The sequence below is a fragment of the Barbus barbus genome (assembly GCF_936440315.1).
Source record: "Barbus barbus genome assembly, chromosome: 5".
Classification (NCBI taxonomy): Eukaryota; Metazoa; Chordata; class Actinopteri; order Cypriniformes; family Cyprinidae; genus Barbus; species Barbus barbus.
In genome coordinates this window covers 17,278,204-17,297,288 of record NC_136733.1, presented here as the reverse complement: position 1 = coordinate 17,297,288, position 19,085 = coordinate 17,278,204, and the positions used below count along the sequence as shown (strand labels likewise).

At 36.2% G+C, this 19,085-nt stretch overlaps 1 protein-coding gene across 1 annotated transcript in view; it reads right to left on the bottom strand.

The window, feature by feature from the left end:
* Positions 1-15: 15 nt before the first annotated feature.
* LOC306869800 (LHFPL tetraspan subfamily member 7 protein-like) overlaps positions 16-19,085 on the bottom strand; it is a 140,606-nt gene continuing 121,536 nt past the window's right edge. The window contains exon 3 of the mRNA XM_079416715.1: positions 16-2,246. Within this exon, the coding sequence (XP_079272841.1) occupies positions 2,020-2,246 (227 nt within the window). The 3' untranslated portion in view covers positions 16-2,019. The remainder of the gene's footprint in view (positions 2,247-19,085) is intronic.

The window sequence follows — 19,085 nt, the reverse complement described above, 5'->3', positions numbered from 1 at the left end:
AAAGACATCAATTTGCTAAGTTTATGAAATGCTTTATTACAAAGAAGAAACACATAACAGCAATTTGTTAAAGATTTCAAAGGTTAAACAAACACAATGATGAGGTAACATTGCAAAATATATCTTTCAAAAGGGAACCAACCATCAAGATGCCATGTTACAGAATTATTTACAACCAAAACACAGTGGGAAACCCACAGCACTAATCTACAAGATCTAAGATCTACCAGTGTAGTCAGACTTTACATACAAGAACTCAAGAATGCAAGTTGCCATCACCATCAAGGCAATCGGAGGACGCCAGTGTACTCCTGCATAAACACATTTAAAGGGCCTGTTATATTTGACATCTCATGCCAGTTTAAAGTTGTGCTCTGTCCTCTGAGCCTCAGCTACCCTTAACAGTTACAAGTACACACATCTTGCAGGGAATGGGTTTATTTCGCTGTCAGCACATCTATATCATAATAGAATTTGGTGTTAAATCTACCAAAGAGGGCAGTTGAGAGCCAATGTTTTAGCCAGTCTGACACATAACACACAAATGGATCAACACAACAGCAAAAGTGAGCCAAGTGCAATATGGAATGATCCAAGTAGAAGCTTTAGCTTCACCGTATTGCTGTGCCAAGTGTAAAAGCATTAGCACATTAGCTTAATTTGATCGTTACAGCAAATTTCCCAAAGAAATACATAAATCTTCATGACAAATCAGGAATTGGTCGTCCGGTCTTGTTCAACGACTTGCTAATTTAGCTTTCATCGTTTTGTTCTTTTTTGCAACCCCTTCAAAACAAAACAGGCCATCAGCTTGGCAAGAGGAGCCAACGTTAAAAACGTTCAGCTAAAACTAATCATCATTAAAGATGGAGACGTACAGAAATAATCACACAATGTTAATCCAACAAGAAAGCATTTACAAAATGTTTTAGAAGTAGATTACCTGATGAAAGGTACTTAAGTCTTAGCAATGGTCAAAAGGCACAAGTTGGTTCCAGAACGTAGTGTCTCAGTGTTAACTAAGCCCAACTTTAACTAAGAACAGCCTTGCTCCTGATTTGTGTAATCCTGAATAATTCAGTATTAGTAGGTGATACAGAAAAGACCGCAAAAGGAGACTCCACAACATATCCTGTTCACTCAGTTTGGGAAAACAAATGGTTTTACTTGTGGGATCATTTCACTTTCATATACAGCTGAGAAAAGTCCATGCTTGTGGTCCATCCATGGCAGTTTGAAGCAACGTCCTGCTCCATACTGTCAATGCAGTTCCTTAATGGCCCTCACGGAGTTATGAGAAACAAAATGAAGAAAATTCAGACAGATGCCTGTGAATTAAAATCTGTTTACTTAAGCCACAGTGTTGGTCCTTGAATAGGTACTATATCAGGTGCTAGAAACTATCCGACTGTCAGATTTATTGAGTTTGGGTTCAGTTTCTCTCAATGAACTCGATGAAACTGTTCCTTTAAACCTGTTGGATCCATTAGAAGTAGTCCATTTAAGAGGGGCCTACCATTTGTTTTTGTTATCCTTTCATTGCATGCTGACAAGTCTTAGTAAAATAGTATTGGACATTGTTACTTAATTTTCACTTAATTTGCTATTTTTGGTTTTGATCCTTGCAAACTAAATTTCAAAAATACTAATTTGCACCATGGTCCATTTTCCGAGATTTTCAGTAGTTAGTCCTTAGAGGTCTTCAATCAAGAACAGAGCTTGAAAATAAATTAGAAAGAAAGAAAGAGCAAAATCCATATAAACAAATGTTTCACCTGGCAGGTTGACTGTGACAAGAAAAAAAAGACCTTATCGAATTAAGGACACTAAAAAACAAAAACGATGAGAATAGAAGGGATGAAGGGTCTTGAGTTCTTCTCCAGAGCAACATCATCTTCCATGACATCATTACCAACCACGGCAAAGACGCCGAGACTCCAACCTCAAATCTTTGATCTTTTAATAATTATTTATGATGGCTGAGCAGGTTGAATATGGTAGGTGGTGGTCTTTAGTGCTCTATAAAAGCGTGGGCAGTGGGGTGGGTGACAACTGCTCCTTGGGGGCGTACTTGGCGAAAAAGGGCAAGAAGAGGGTGAGCATGACACCTACGATAGCCAGCATGTAGCCCCATCCTATCTGACACTCCCCGGCGTAGTAGATGTCTGAGTCTCCGCAGAAAGACTTGACCAAGCTGGAGTTGAGACCGAAGGGGTAAACCAGTAAACCAGATGCCATAATGACCACTAGAGCAGAGAGACAAGAGAGGAAGCAAATGAATTATGGGTGCATTTCAGACATTTTGGTGTAAATGTTAACAGGATAATAACAAAACATGGCTTAGTGTTTACTTTGCTTTTAAAAATTTTCAATCAATATGGTCATTTTGAAGTACACATTAAATGCATACAATTTGTATCATAACATATACATTTTGAACATATGGGAATTAGGCATAATCTTGTTAAATATGAAAAATGTATAAATCACATCAAAATGACATGCTGTAGACCCACAGAAAATGAGAAGTGGTTTTAATATGATTAACAACTGAGTGGTTGTTATTGTCAGACAATTTAGTATTGTTTATTTTAAGCAAATAAATAATTATTAAAATAAAACATTAAATGAATGAATCAATAAATTCAACATACAATAATCAGTGAAAATTACAAGGCCCCAAAAATGCTAAATTAAATGAAAAACCTGTTTTACCAGCATTATTATTAAAGAAATAATTTCTAAAATGAGAAGTTACACCTCTTATAAAAAATTAGATATTATGAATATCTACATTTAAATGTTCATAAATTCTGTTGGCTATTTTTTTATTTTTTAAGTTTGGTTATCCAATCCAAACAAATTAATATTTTTTACCCATAATAGATCCTTTTCACAGACTCTGATGAGACTTTTCCACAGTTATTAACATTTTAAATATAGTAAAGTTTTTATATATATATATATATATATATATATATAAATTTTTTAATACAGTGGCTGAGAGAGTGACAGCAATTTTGTCATCTTTCACTCTTCTGACCACCGTGAAGTGAAGTGACATATGGCCCAGTATGGTGACCCATACTCGGAATTCGTGCTCTGCATTTATCCCATCCAAAGTGCACACACACACAGCTGTGAACACACACACACCGTGAACACACACCCGGAGCAGTGGGCAGCCATTTATGCTGCAGCGCCCGGGGAGCAGTTGGGGGTTCGGTGCCTTGCTCAAGGGCACTTCAGTCGTGCTATTGAGGGTGGAGAGAACGCTGGACATTCACTCCCCCCACCTACAATTCCTGCCGGCCCAAGACTCGAACCCGCACCCTTTGGATTACGAGTCCGACTCTCTAACCATTAGGCCACGACTTCCCCGCCCGTAGTCTATCATTCAATTAATTTCCTTTTTTTAAGTCATAGAAAGGTTATTGTTTTTATCCTTAGCTTTTGGAGCAGCTGGGAACACAAAAATGATATTTATGGTTGTTTCTATTCACCACTGTAGGTTACCAACCTATGACTTCTGATCAGTGACTAATACTTGTAGCAGCAGCAACAATGCTCAGGGTGGCAGTAGAGAGCTTCTCTGCTGAACTGAGCATTAATGGAAGAAAGGCCCAAAAAACTGTTTCCATTTTGCCCTGGAAATATCAAATATACACAAAACCATCAGCCCATGTATGTCTGAATTCAAAATTGATTGAATGATGACCGACAGTCCCTGAATGTGGGGGTGTACTGTGACTGAGGAAAGCCATTAGGAGAGTTTCTGGGTGATCCGTTTTCTCAGACAGTATCAGTGCTCACTGCTCATGGCAGAACAGCTGTGTTAAAATCATTTGCTGTCAAATATCTATTGAATCAGGATCCATTACTGTGCTGGCAGAGTATATGCATCTTTAATTTGATTGAATTATGGTCACAACAATAAAAGCAATGGCTAACTATTATAAACTGTTAAAAGTTTAACGACTATTTAAATACTACAAAATAAACATAGCAAGGAAAATGTTATGAAATAATATTATACACATACACTACCATTCAAAAGTTTTTTTTTTAAAGAAATTAATACTTTAATTCAGCAAGGATGCACTAAATCGACCAAATTCACAGTATAAGGTTACAAAAGATTTCTGTTTCAAAAATACATTTATTTTCTATTCATCTATGAATCCTGAAAAAAAATATGACAGTTTCCATGAAAATATGAAGCTGTTATCAACATGTTTTTGAGTACCAAATCAGCATTTTAGAGAGAATTCCGATCATATGAATAGATTACATGTTAAAATATATTAATATAGAAAACTGATATTTTACACTGTAATAATAATCCATAATATATAATGTATTTTTGATCAAATAAATGCAGTCTTGGTGAGAGAGGCTTTCTTTAAAAATTTCACAAAATCATACCAATTCCAAACTTTTGAAGTGTATTTGATAAATATTATAAAATAACAGCATGTTGGTCAACTGGTGCTGTGCAGTGGTGTGGTGAGTATTTTAGCATGATGGTTTTGACCAATCAGCATCCAAAATTTGTTTAATCATTGCAAATATCACAAGGAAACCCCCAGTACTACCGAAATCCTGCATAACGGGTTAATGGCTTTTTTCACCCAGGGGCGCAGAAGATCTTAATTCATCCATTTATTATCCCTCTTCAGCTTCTCCACACAAAACGACCCAGAAGCCCCTCTCATCTCCGCTACCACAATAAATACAGTGCTTTTCATTCAGTTTAATGGCCTCAGATCCAGCTGTGCTCTACATTGGCCCGTGTGTATCAGCGGAGGCCTGACATCTCAAAGCTGCTCTGCTAATGACATCATAATGTCCTTCTCTATCTTTGACTGTATCCGCACAAAGACGCAGTCAAATGCGGCTTCTCCGGCAGAGGGAAATAACTGCTATCAGTGGTTGTTTACACTCCGATGACAGGGCATTCAATGAGATGCAACAAGCTATTCAATAAAATTTAATTTCGAAGGCAATCTTCAATGAAAACACACGCACAGATAGCACAACTATATGGAGTTTAATTAAAGCGGGTCAAATCAACAAGGGCTTCGCTGCAGAGGCTTGCAAAGCTCAGGGCCAATTGCAGTCTGGATCAGATAAAGTCTTTAGCCCGTGTGTGTGTGTGTGTGTGTGAGTAAGGAATTGCACACTGCTGTGAGACACTTCAAACCTGATTCTCAAATTGTAGTGTTACAAAGTGGACTTGATTGTATTTTGGTCATTTGTTTTCACATGTGGCTTTGATTCACAAATGACATGTAACGTAGCCACTTAAAAGTGGCTAAATTTATTTGAGATTCAGGGTCAACGAGTACATAAAGCTAAAAGAGTGTTTGCTTTAAAAAGGACATACTCCAACACCAAAGACCTACTTTAAAGAAATACTACGTTAAATATAAATTAATTTTAGGCATATTGTCACTTACCGTAGTAATTTCCCATCATTTTAAGTCAGCATGAAAGGGAAGTTGCCATCTTTTTGAATTTTTTCTTTCTTTTAATTTTATCCATCCCCAATTAATTAGATCATTACAGTTGATTTCATGGTGACTTTAATTCATCTATCAGCTTGTAAAATTAATCGAGAAATACTTCCAATCGCTCTTATATGTCTACATCCCTTCCTCGCTCTTATATGTCTACATTCCTTCCAGAACCCTGAGATCGGTACACCTTGTGGTACCATCATAGGGAGCCACAAAATCACTTTCCATAACGTTTTCGTTCACTGTTCCTAGCTGGTGGAATGATCTTCCCAACCCCATCCGGAACGCCGAATCCCTGACAGTATTCAAAATTAATTTCTTTCACATTTCCTTAATCCCTCGCTGTTCTAGCTTATTCTATTCTGAACGATGTCTGAAACATTGTATTACAAGCACTTCTCATGTTTATTTGCCTCTTTATAATGAATCGCTTGTATTTCTCATTTATAAGTCGCATTGGATAAAAGCATCTGCTAAACGAATAAATGTAAATGTAAAAATATGCTGATGGAAATACACAGAGTGGAAATCTATGGGCCAAGTGTAGAATGTTACAGTTGCCACATAGACTTTCTATAGACACATTGTTTTGTTTTCGTTTTTACAATTTTTATATTTTGTGGTAATACTATATTAAAATAAAAAAATCATTCAATTCAATTGGACCAAACATGCACTGATAAATAATGAGTTGACGAAATGGTCAACTGATGACCAATTTTGGTTCTTTTTGTCATTTTTTTTAATCATCCAGTCAACCTGCAGGTTACTTGTAATGACTATTTGTGTTAACTTTGCGTGAGAAACAGACTGAAATTCACTAATAATGTTTTCTCTCCACCAAAGCTCTGAAATCATCTCAGAACCTCAGAAGGTATGTTGTTTCAACCGCGGAAAGACGTCAATACGCAACATTTTTCAAAGTCCACCGACATTAATCTAATCTCCTACCCATAGGCACAGTGTCTAAATTAATATCAAAGATGGCGACATTCATAAACAAGTCTTATCACATTTGACTGCTGCTGCGTGAATGTGGCCAAAAATCAGCATACAGGTTGGAATAGCATGAAAGCGAGTACATCATGACAGAATTTTCATTTTTGGGTGATCTATCCCTTTAATCTCAGCCCAGCAATTGATTTTTGCAAGCACGAGTGTTGTAGCCACAGACACATGACATTGGTTATGCAGTCAACATCAGACCTCCTCCAAACTTCAAAACTGGATATATCATGCGACTACATTCTATTTTCTCTCTAATTTAAACATTTTCGTAGTCTCCTATATGAGCGCTGTGTTTGGTGTGGAGAGGTAAGAGGTTATATGGCATATGTTATCTGTCCCATTCCCATCCTCAATCTTAAAGCAATACTGAGCCGCAGAAGCACATTTCTTGCTTGGCAGGGTTGACTAACCACACATACACGCGACCTGCGGCCGCTGCTGTAATCCACTGGCAATATGTGCTTTGGTGACAAATGATTTGATGATGAGATTCAGTGAATAGTGTAATAACATTCTACCCTGCCCCTCTCGTGGCGCACGTCTCACAGGGCTTGATTCTGAATCTGCTCACCCAGACCACAGCCGAGCGTTTCCAGCGCAGCCATTCATTATGACATGTTCATTGGACGTGATGAGGTCAGTGTCACCATCACTTTGAATGATAGCGCTGTACAGATCTCTTTGGGGACGATGGGAGACACGTGATAACCAAAGGTTGAACTGCACAAAAAGTGTGCGGACCCATTGTTCATGATTAAATTGATACTGAGAATGAGTTGGAAATGTTAACTGTGAATTAAATTATAACGGATAATTAAAAAGAATAAATGCATAAACTTGTTCACAAAAATTGAAGATGGTTGAAAATTCATTACATGTTTTGAAAGCATTATTTATGACTATTATAAACATATTAGCTGTTTTAGTACTTATAAAGCACATATTCTGCACGACCATATTCTACATCATTAATCCAATAAACTTAACAACTACCTTACTAACTATTAATGAGCAGCAAATTAGGAATTCATTGAGGCAAAAGTCGTAGTTAATGGATTGTTAATAGCGAGAATTGAACGTTAAAATAAAGTGTGACCGGAATTATATGTGTAATTATATTTGAAGTGAATATTATCTGGTTGACAGCGTGATCAGCCAATCAGAGAGATGTGAGGCATTTCATTGGTGTTGCTGTTGGAAAGTACTATTTCATTCAAATATTTAATAGAGCTGGAAAAAAGGATTCTGTGATTAATATTTGGTGTTGTCTGTTTGGCACTTTAAAGAACGCAATTAATACGGCATCCATTTTTCCACTTCCTGAGATAGCTATGCTAATATTTCAAAAATATTTTTGGCTATCATTACAATATATGATTCAATTATACTCTAATTTTGAATGATGATTACTAATTTTATCCCCAGATATTGCTGACATATAGTTAACATTTAAAATATTTAAAATACTGCCTTTGTTTCCACATAAATTTGGAGATTCAGTTATGATTACAAATTGTATGTTTTGTGTGTGCTTAATGTATTAATCCATAATTGCATAAATTAGTTTGATTAATTCATTACTTGTTTAACTGATCAACAGCGGTAATATTTATACATCATTGATATTTAGTAATATTTTTGTTTTATTTTTAAGTAAATAATAAAGGAATCTGAAAACTTTATATTTATATTTTTAATTTATATTGTATATTTTTATATATTTATTTTGAGGGGAAAATCTGTGGAAAAGATTTGTGTTAAATATTTAAAATCGTGTTTAATAGTAAACCCTTTTCGGTAGCTGAGAACATTATCAAATCAGCTTAAATATTGAATAAACACAAAGTATTTTGGCCACAGATTTTGTGTGGGCCTAGTCACAGGAGTTCAGCTGTGAAACCCCTGCACTGACCAACAACAACTCAAACTTGCTCTAAGTTTAAAGTTACACTAGATACTATAGACTTCTCTCTCACCACATATGATCTGAGAGTCTCATGAGTAATGAGGCTGTACAAACAGTGCAAACTCCTTCTGAAGCTCACTCTCTCAAACACACACACACACACACACACACACACACACACACACACTCATATAGAGTAAACAGACAAGCAGAAGCAAGCTGTCTTCACACCCACAGCTCTGTCTCTGTCAATACAGCTCTAGAGTCGAGACTGAGACTCTAATGATACTTAATTATCGAGCAACGCTGGGGCCAGCACCGTGCTCTCTTTCAGCCTATGAATCCTTCACAAATTACAGCACAAACTGTTCAGATGAAGAGCAAATTCAGTTAAGCTACGCAGTGAACATCAGAGCCAGCACTCTGACTTGTTGAGGTGCGAGTTTGAGTCTGGCTCATGCCATTTCCTGAACCCATTCCCCCTCTTTCTCATTTCATGTCTCCTCTCTCACACGTTTTGCATTACAATTCATCTCAGGCTTTAAGAGAGAAAGAAAATGTAGTACGATGTTGTACAATGCTATTGTTACCACAATTATTAATTATATTAACAACACATGACAGGTATTGTTACAAAAATAGAAATAAAAATATAGTTGGGTCCAAGATGACTTAATTATTTAAAATGAGACAAAACATGCATTAAAATAAAATGAACCAACTCCAAATTCTAATATTTCTTATTTCAACTTTTTTTTTTCAACAACAGTTTTTTCCCCCTGTGAAAAACCTGGGTATATGAGAGAGCCTAATTTTAAGAGTGATTTCTAGACTCTTCTAGATTTCTTTAATAAAGTTGTGTTAAACTCAAAAAAACTGTATTAAACTTTAAAAAAGTCCATGGGCATTTCTAGAATTAATATATTTTATCTAGTAGAAACTTTGAGTACAATTCTTTTTTTTTTAAATCTCATTCAGTAAATCACAAAAAAAAGTTTTCAAATAAAGTATATTTATGGACAACTGAGGCCATGGAGTCAGAAGGGTTGAGAACTAGACTTATTTAAGTACTTCACGTAATTTAGGTAGGCTACTTGAGCATTTGTACTGTATAGCCATGTTTGACTTCAATAAAAACTGTTAATTTAGATAACCATTTTTACATTTTAGCTAGGCCTACATTTTTTTCCCAGTAAACTGTGCTAATTCATATTTTCACATGCAAATGAGCAGTTTCATTTGATGCAAATTTATCACATTTTTTATTGTAAATAAACAGCTTTTTTCAGCTCTCGGTGTGCAATTCATTCATGAGCATTGTAAAAAAAAAAAGAGAGAAATGTTATTACAATATGTATTCTTAATAATTGCAACTTTGTATCTCACGATTGTGACTAGTGTCTGAAAGCTTAGGCAGCAGGCTTTGCAGTGTTTGTGCATGAAGGACCTCATTTCAATAGACTGAAGCAGCATAACAGAATAATGATCTATAACAAAATAGAGTGAGCTTTGTAGATAACTAAGCAAATATTTAATTACTACAATACCAATGTCATGCTAGAAATGCCATCAAGTTAGAGAAAATTTACACACAACCTGACTACCGGCTTTCAGACGTCATATTTATTTTTTAGCTTAACTGTCACAATTGAACGCACAGGATTGTGGGATATCAAAAGCAGCAAAGGATACACCTATGCTGCCTTCAAAAATCAATTAGATGAAGGTACATTGGGAAACAGGAAGTAAAGCTAACATTGGATTCAGATATGCCTTGATGTCTTCCTGTGACTATACAGCTTTCACAATTGTTAATTTATTTCACATAATTTTGACTTTGTATTTTACTTAACTTTATATATAACCTTATTTTTAAGTCTCTCTGAGGTGTGAAGAGCAAAATGATAAATTAATACATTACCTGATATTTTTAAAACTTTATACAACTGGGTTACTATATTTAACTTGAACTGTTAATAAAATCAATTATTTTTTTCCAAAAAAGTGTTGCTCTCTTATCAGAGTTGTTTACTGAAACATTAAAGCGTGTTAATATTCTTCACATGTGTGTGGATTAGTATCAAGCCTTTCCAAATGAATCTCCACTGTCATCTTATGCATTCATGAACAGCTACAACTCATGACCAGACAAATAAATGGTTAGCAAAACTTTATTACCCATAATTCTCTTGGTGACTCTGCACTATATCCAACAGCGGGCTGATTTAGAGGCCTGTCTCTGAGCTGTTGGCAGGCAGTCTAACTGCTCCCTAATGCATTTAGAGTTAATTAGACAGCAGTGAATGCCTCCCAGATTGAGTCAGGCCATCCAGGAGTCCTCTCAGTCCCTGCATGATGACTTCATTACAGCTGCTCTGCATCTCTGCTCATCTCTGCTCCTTCAAAAACACACAACTTCTGTCTCTGGTCAAAATGAATTAACAGCAGGAGTGGGATGTTGTGATTTGGTTGGTGTTGGGAGGAGCACAGGCCTGGATTGAGTTACTTTTGAAAGATGCTCACAATGTCAGTCTAGCTTGTCCTAACAGGGTTAATCAGCTAGAGATCACTATCTCTGCATGATCACTGGTACCACCATTCACTATTCTACAAACACCGTTTTCTTTATCTTTCCTGTTTTTCTTGCTATTTAAAAGGGCACTTCTAATGTTTTTATACAAGCTACTCTCGTATAATATTTAAAATATATATAATATATAAAAGTTTGGGTCAGTAAGATTAAAGGCTTAATTTAACTGAAAAAATACAGAAAAAAGGGAAGTATTATTATAATATTACAATATATTGTGAAATACTATTATTTAAAATAATAATTTAAATAAACAAATACATTTTAAAATGCAATTTATTCCTGTGACAGCAAAGCTGAATTTCAGCGCTCAAAAAAAAAGCTAATTTCTTCTTATCTTTATGTTGAAAACAGTTGAGTTGCTTAATATTTTCTAGGAAATTCGTAACACATTTTTGTCAAGATTCTTTGATAAATAGAAAATTCGAAAGATCAGCTTTTTAAAATCCATCCTTGCTGAATAAAAGTATTCATTTCTTAAAAAAAAAAAAATAAGATAATATTTATAGAAATAATAATTTATTTTAATTTCATTTAATTAAGTGATTTTCCAACTGAGAATTTCTGAACATGCATGGAAGTTTTTGTCTGATTTAGTTCACAGTTAGTGGGAATTTCGTCTTTGCAAACTACATCTTAGCCACAGATACACTGTAAAAAATCCAACTTTCGAAAAGTTCTACTAACCAATGTAAAAAAGTAGCCTGAAATGTAGCCTTTTTAGTAGAAGTCAGTTTAATTTTTGTGAGAACTGAACAAAAATACTCTAAACATGTTGCTAGCAAACGTTGTTTTGTTAACTTTACTTAGATACTCAGGTATTTGTTCACAACATATCCAAATGTTCTCCCAACTTTTAAAATTGAGTCATCTGAACAAACAATTTTACATTGAACATTGCACAAGTTCCCAGCTTACATTGCAGCTTCAAAATATTTTATGTTAATTACTATTAAAATGTGATCATTGTTTTCAATTTTACTGGCTTAATTTATGCTGCTGCTGCTGCTCTCACTGTCAGTTAGCTGTCATGTGGATATTTTCAGAGTTCATATTTTACTGATTTCAAATTTGTTGTTCCTCACCATGGTTGAGAATCGAGTGCTGATGTACTGTATATGTGCATCTCATTGCAACTTGTTTAATACATTTGTCTATTAGCATAAATGTTTGTCCTTTTTTTAAGAGGCAAATACTAGCCATAATATGTAGAAGGCTTTGAAAAGAAACATAAATCTAAAAGAAAGAGGACTATTAAAAAGATTAGCATTACTAAATGCTAAAACATCTTTGGTTGCTTTAACAGATCTTTTAACACTCAGTAGACTGACTTTTATTCATTAGATGAACTAAAGTTTTTAAGTTGTCGGTTGCTAGTTGAGTTAACTTAAAAAGTTGATTGTGATAGGTTGCCTTATTTTTTTTGAGTTAGGTCAACTTTTTTTTTTTTTTTTTACAGTGTATACACAATACAGTATAGGGGAGAGGAAAAAAGAGGAAAAGACAGTCTAAATACAAGGATAAATGTTGCCATGCTTATCTGTTCTGCACTATGAACCTGCTTTGAAGCCAGAAAGCACCCACACACACACACACATTTACATACACACACACTGAATAGACATGAGGGAAATGGGTCTCCCCGTGAGTGTGTGTGTGTCTATGAGAGTCATGGCCCTCATAGTCATCAGCTGTCTGTTGTTCTCTTCCTCAGGGTGGTGTTTGCACTTAGCAAATCTTCCAGACTTCTAGCTCAAAACTTGTATGGCTCTGCTATAATGGCCAATATAATACACTAACACTAAAACTGAAAACCAACAATTAAAGCCCAGTATTTGCTCCGTTGTTATATCATGCAAAAACATCCTATATGCAAAAGATATAGTCTTTTATATAGTTTTTTGTTTTCCATGTAAATATATTTAAAGGGTTGGAATAAAAGCACGAGAAAGGTATAAATGTATAAAAGTCTAATAAATCTTGATTTGCCGGCCCTGCTCTGGTTTATTTGCTGAGGCTGGTGTGCTTGTCAATGATGAAACGAGGTGACATACGGCATATGCTGAGGGGCTCCACCAAAGCCCAGAAATATTGTTTAATTACGCCTCCAAGATGCTGCAATATATCAAAACGACTTTTTCAAAAGCCGTTCTTGCTTTTGTTTTTGCCTTTTTTGCTTAAACTCTTTGTTGTTTCTCTCTTTCGCCCTCTTTTATTGATGCAAAAAGGAAAAAAGAACACAAAAGGACAGGTGCTCAACCTCTACCACTGCATTTCCAATCATTTTCAATACTTCTTTTGATCTCTTACTGTTGATCACAAGCTTTTGCAGCAACTCAGAACAGATAAATAAGTACTTAAGTAGCATTTGTAAACACTAACATATGAAAGTATGTTTCATATAAACCTGCCTAAGCACACACAATGATGTGATCCATAATGACCATATCCAAGATGTAGATGACTTTGTTTCTTCATCTGAACAGATTTGGATAAATGTAACATCTCATCACTTGCTCACCAATGGATCCTTTGCAGTGAATGGGTGCCGTCAGTATGAGAGTCCAAACAGCTGATAGAAGCATCACAATAATCCACACAACTCCAGTCCATCAATTAATGTCTCGCGAAGTGAAAAGCTGGGTGTTTGTAAAAAACAAATCCATCATTAAGGCACTTCTAGCTAAAATAGCCTTAGTCCATAATGCATGATGCAGAGGATCCATCGGTGAGCAAGTGATGTGATAAATGCACATTTTTTTCCAGATCTGTTCTGATGAAAAAAAAACAAAAAACATCTTGGGCCCTGTACCAAATTGCACACTTCATGTACACTTTCGGTTTTGAGGACTTACAATGGCTGCTGCGTGTGCGTGTCCGTAAAGTCCACAAGGCCGTGGGGTATCCCATTCGTCATTTTAGCATTAAGAAGGGTGCTCGCAAGCGCCCCCTTTGCGCCCTCGATGCGTACTTCTGCTGAGCCCGCAAGCCTGCGAACTACGCAGGCGACTTCAACCTGGCAGTCAAAGCGACATTACGTCATGAAAGTGCGGACTCTGAGGAAGACCGTGAGGGTTTAGGGTGCCATTTGGGACAGGGCTTGGATGACATGAGGGTGAAATGTTCCTTTAAGTAAATGTTAAGATGTGCACTATTTCTGTAAACAGAATTAGAAATAATGACTGTTTTCGAAGAGGTTTCCTGAACACGCCACCATTGGTCAGAAAAAACAGACAGTCTCGCCTCAAACTCATGCCATTGGTTGAGGCTATGTTACAGTTCTCAGGTCAGGATGCTAACAAACAATGCAATGTTCTGATATCAACGCAGAGCCACAGTCGGGAATCAACTTGCAATATTTTGTAAAAAAAGTAAAATGCAAAATTTTACTAGTGGTCTCACACGTCTGGAGCCCACTGTACTCACACAAACACTTTCATCATCCTGTAAGCCATTTCCAAGTGTAAGTCTCAATAATGAGAGGAGGAGATGTGGCAGAGGGAAAGCACACATCTCTTGGAAATTGCTATTCATTGGAGATGAGCTATTTCCATTTCCCTGTGCAGGTGGCCAGCTGACCCTCTGCTCCCCTTCACTCTCTCTCTCTCCGCCTGTCTCTCAATCAGTCTGAGAAAGAGACGAGAAGAGGAGCACCTTCAAATGTCCAATATTACATTACATTACAGACTTGGCTGAAATTCAGAGCTCTGTGTGTGTGTGGTTAAATATGATAAAAAACAGCACACTTTTTCAATATAAAAAAAGCTGAGGAAATAAAATATTGGTGGTTTCTGTCTAAAACAGACACTGAAGTACAGCAAATCTAATCATGGCACATGCGTTATTCTGTATAAAGCAGAGAGCTGGAAGTCTGTGGAAAGTGAGTGACCGTTTGTAATCACTGCATTTGTCAATTTCCAGAGAGTGGAGTCTGATTTTCTGCGCTCACTCCAGTCATAATTACATCTGAAGTGTTTACTGTCTGTCAAACTCATTCGTTATGAGGGTCATCTCAGAGAGACAGTGACAGGGAACAACTACAGAACACACGAAAAGCTATAAAAGTTCAATGCAAGAGAAAGAAGAGAGTGGAAGTGAAATACTCTGATTGAAAAAAAAAACGCCTGAGTGCTAAAGACAAATGATAACAGGAATAATAAGGGAATCAAGCGAAACACTTGACAAAAAGCTATCAGCAAGAGAATGCTTCTTTAAAATGCTCAATACAAGCGGAATATAAAGTGAAACAGCTCTTCAGTAGTCTAAACGTGCACGTTTGGGTGCAAGATAAAAAAAAAATTATCAAGTATTTCTTTTAAATAATGGGGTAAAATTAAGAAAAAATTATATTTATTAATAAATATTTATATTCATTTTATATTGTTAGTCTATTGTAACTACAGTGCTATTCCACTTCTGGTGGAAATTACGTCTACCATGGATAATTTTCATAAGGGTTACATTTTACAATGTTTACATACAGTAATATAACTGAGCTGTTGGCAGGCAGACTACCTTACTTGCTAAACTATAAATTCTCCAATACACATATACTAAATCTATATGCTACGACACAAAATGATTAAACGCACACGATCCTAGTATGTGTACACTGCCATTAAAAATGTATCAGGTGCATTCATGAGGTACTGTATCTATTCATGCATGTTTCATGTGTGATTTGTGGAGCCTGTATAAACTGGTCATTTGCATCAATGTAAGTTGTTAACCAGTCATCTGAATAAGACTGAGGACTCTATGCATTGATAATTCAGTTTAAGATCTATTCGGGCACTAGGCATTTGTCTCTATGTCACAGGCCATCTATCTTCTTAATTGCTTTCACGTCCAGGTATCCATTCACATCGTATCACATACAGCCACTTTACATGCGAAATGAAGTGCTCATCTTTAAATCTATATATACTCCGTAGAAGCCGAACCTCTTAGGGTTGCAAAGGATGAATTTTGTCAAGAACATGTCTGGATCTTATTAAAATTAAATAAAACTAAAAAAATTTTTACAATGATAAATAAAAATCCCAATGAGATTACGGTAATGAGAAATGGGGGTGGGGGTGAATTTAAATGGAAAATGCCAAGAACATGTCACAAGAACAAAAAACAAAACAAAACTTATTTAATAAGCAATAAAATTAAATAAATAGAAAAAATAATGCAAGTTATTTTAAAATGAACTCATGCAATTAAGTGCTAAAAATTAAATTAAATAAAATACAATTTTCTTTAAAGTATACAGGTATATCTCAAAAAATTTGAATATCGTGAAAAAGGTCAATATTTTGTCACTCATTTCAGAGAGTGAAACCCATATATTATATAGATTCATTACACATAGAGTGAAATATTTCAAGCCTTTATTTCTTGAAATTTTGATGATTATGGCTTACAGATAATAAAAACCCAAAATTCAGTGTCTCAGAGAATTAGAATATTACATAAGATCAATAAAAAAAAGGATATTTTAAACAGAAATGGCAGGCTTCTGAAAAGTATGTTCATTTCTATGCACTCAATACTTGGTTGGTCCTCATTTTGCATGAATTACTGCATCAATGTGGCGTGCCATGGAGGCAATCAGCCTGTGGCACTGCTCAGGTGTAATGGAAGCCCAGGTTGCTTTGATAGCGGCCTTCAGGTCATCTGCATTGTTGGGTCTGGTGTCTCTCATCTTCCTCTTGACAATAACCCATAGATTCTCTATGGGGTTCAGTTCAGGCGAGTTTGCTGGCCAATCAAGCACAGTAACACCATGGTCATTGAACCAGCTTTTGGTACCTTGTGGGAAAGTGCCAAGTCCTGCTGGAAAATGAAATCAGCATCTCCATAAAACTTGTCAGCAGAAGGAAGCATGAAGTGCTATAAAATCTCCTGGTAGATGGCTGTGTTGACTGTGGACTTCAGAAAACACAGTGGACCAACACCAGCAGATGACATGGCAGCCCAAATCATCACTGACTGTGGAAACTTCACACTGGACTTCAAGCAACATGGATTCTGTGCCTCTCCACTCTTCCTCCAGACTCTGGGACCTTGATTTCCAAATGAAATGCAAAATTAACTTTCATCTGAAAAGAGGACTTTGGACCACTGAGCAACAGTCCAGTTCTTTTTCTCCACAGCCCAGGTAAGACGCTTCTGACGTTGTCTCTGGTTCAGAAGTGGCTTGGTAGCCCTTTTCCTGAAGATGTCTGAGCGTGGTGACTCTTGATGCACTGACTCCAGCTTCAGTCCACTCCTTGTGAAGCTCTCCCAAGTGTTTGAATCAGCTTTGCTTGACAGTACTCTCAAGCTTGCGGTCATCCCTATTGCTTGTGCACCTTTTCCTACCCAAATTCTTCCTTCCAGTCAACTTTGCAATTAATATGCTTTGATACAGCACTCTGTAAACAGCCACACCTTTCAGTAATGACCCTCTGTGACTTACCCTCTTTGTGGAGGGCGTCAATGTTTGTCTTCTGGATCATTGCCAAGTCAGCAGTCTTCTCCATTATTGTTGTTTCAAAGAACAAGAGATGCCCGGAATTTATACTGTAGAGATGTTCATTAATTGAAACTCAAATATAAATATTCTAATATTTTGAGATACCGATTTTTGACTTTCATGAGCTATAAGCTCTAATCATCAAAATGAAATCAAAAAAACTTTTGAAATGTTTTACTTTACATGTAATGAATCTAAAATATATGAAAGTTTCACTTTTTGAGACAAGTTACAAGAAAAAATGAACTTTTTCACAATATTCTAATTTTTTGAGATGTACCTGTAATTTCTTTATTTTAATTTAGGTGTGAAATGTGAACTGAACATGCTTTCATAAGTTCTTAAGTTTAAACGCAAGTCTACAAAGTCTCAACTAAATTCTAAAAGCTTTTGAAAAGACACTCCTGCAATCTCATCACCTGTGAACAGAACATCGATTTCCAAACAATGAGGAAGACTGTCTGTGTGTGTGCGTGTGTGTGTGTGTGTCATGCTCTGTTGCTCATGCAGGTGGACACACTACAGTAAATACAAGAGGATTCACTCAGGTATGATGATTGAATTAGAGCTACAGCCAGACCTGTCTGTCTGAGAATGAACACATGCTTTAAGATGACTAACTAACTCAGCTCAAACAAGTCTCTCGGTGAAGCCCTGCTTAACCTAGTATCTGAACACCGTTCAGTGTGTGTGTGTGTGTGTGTGTGTGTTTGGGTGTAGCTGGTTCATCTCAAGAGAATATAGTCTGTCAGAAAGACAAAGGATACACACCTGAGCACTGAGCTACCATTAATCTGTCTGAGAGTGTGTATGTGTGCATGTGTGTGTGTGTGTTGATATACATCCTTAGTTTTTAATGCATATCTATGAATATATGTCAGGCCGTCCTGAATTTTGCAGAGGTGTGCCTGCATAGATATTTCTCAATTTCAGTCCAGACTCAATCTCATGGCCATGTCTGTTATACATATATATTCTTATACACACATATTTAGCTATGTGTGTGTGTGTATGAGATGGTTTGAATGGAAATGAATTCCTTCAGGAGTAGACAGAGTTCGTGCAGAGCCGCGGTGATCAAGCTGGGGTTTGTCATGTCTGTGGCCCCGCTGGAATTAAGATGAGATAAAAACCATTCCCATTTCCCGCTTTAGGACCAGCAGGGGGCCAACAGGGTTGACAGCTGCCCAAATGAGAGAGACACATGGGAGGTAAAAAAGAGCCAGACAGGAGGATAAGAAGTTGTATCTGATAGATCTGAGCACAAGTGTGTGAGCTAAAAAAAATGTGTGTGTGATATGTTGTAGTGGTTCATGTGAAGTCAACCTCTGAATTTTGCATGTGGGTCAATGACAAATAAAAGCGTCTATGATAAACACAAGGAAAATCTTTTAAAAACTAGTGTAATACATGTGCCAAAATCTTTGCATTTGTGTTGATTTGAGAAATTCTTTAATCATTTACAAGAAAACCTTACATTTTATGACTCAAAAATATCATTAGTAAAAAGTAGAATAATAATAACAATTTTCTGAATACATATGAGTATACACATCT